At 34.5% G+C, this 1,238-nt stretch overlaps 1 protein-coding gene across 1 annotated transcript in view; it reads right to left on the reverse strand.

Moving 5' to 3' along the window:
* Positions 1–658: 658 nt before the first annotated feature.
* The window catches only part of zf(c2h2)-18 (zinc finger protein), a 17,404-nt gene continuing 16,824 nt past the window's right edge, over positions 659–1,238 (reverse strand). Inside the window, 1 exon segment of the mRNA NM_001078544.1 lies at positions 659–1,019. Coding sequence (NP_001072012.1) covers positions 1,011–1,019 — 9 coding nt within the window. The 3' untranslated portion in view covers positions 659–1,010.

Raw genomic sequence — 1,238 nt, forward strand, 5'->3', positions numbered from 1 at the left:
TTAACACAAGGCACATTACTATGTTAGTATAATATATGATATAAATATAGTTACTATATATAGTTAGTATTGGTGCATATAATGGTTAGTAATATAATAGCAATGCAAGTAATCAAATACTTAACTCAAGCCTTGTAGTAGGAACGCACATAATCCCAATCTGCTGGTGCTTCATCCAAACTGCAGCGTGGTAAAAAGGTCGCGCGCTCGAAGGACGTCGTTTTATATGAGGAGCGAAAAACAGGGGTAATTAACAAAAATCGCTGATGACGTTATATTAACACTTGGTGGCGCTAATGGACAAGAACATAGAAATTTAACATAACCGTAGTAAATGTGCCAAATATTCCGGTAAATTTCGTATAAATGGACATCTATGTCTATTTTAGTGACCAGCACTGGGTTGGAGCAAATATCGTTAAGTGTCTTGCCCAAGAACACACGTACCCGCAATGAAAGCAGCGACGGTCCTTCAACCCATTACCTTTAGCTAAGCGGCAATGATGTCAATCTCAACTAGTAGAAGCCGCCTGATGGCGCTAGTGGGCACAAAAACACAACACCAGTGTGATAACGACTGTCGTTTCCCCACCACGCGAGGATAAATAAGTTACATACATTAAAAAATTACACTATAAAACAACAAGCAATTTAATTATTTGTTTCAAAACGATTTATTTTCAAACGAACACAAAACAGTTAGCACCAAAAAGTCGAGTTTTTAAAATAAGCAGCAGCCTATTGTACGGAGCAGCTGGTTGACTGCGTGGTTTCATTTCAGGGAAAGCACCAAAGATTTAGCAACGTTAGAACACACACACAATATTTACAACATAGTTCATTGTTACGTCATTTTGACGTCATACAGAATGTTCGTAATCGGAAGCATCACAATATTGTTTGTGACGTAGTAAAGACGTTTGTGGGGATTTTCAGCAATGATTGTGACGTCAGGAGTTCATTTATGTCGTCACAGGAAGTTCGAAAATTAAAAGAATTTCGTTTGTTCTTCAATTTACCTGAAATTGGAGATTTTTTTAAGATTTAAAAAGTAATATTTTCGTTTATAAGAAAAATATCCCAATACTTCTGATAATTTTTTTTATAGAACAACATTTTATATAAAATTATTTTATTATGTAACAATTTTTTTACAATTCTTTTTATTGAATTTTGTTATGTAATATCTCTAGGTGATGATAAACAAGTTACAATTATTCTTACCTGGCTGATGAACT

This window comes from Ciona intestinalis, unplaced genomic scaffold (assembly GCF_000224145.3).
Source record: "Ciona intestinalis unplaced genomic scaffold, KH HT000122.2, whole genome shotgun sequence".
Lineage (NCBI taxonomy): Eukaryota > Metazoa > Chordata > Ascidiacea > Phlebobranchia > Cionidae > Ciona > Ciona intestinalis.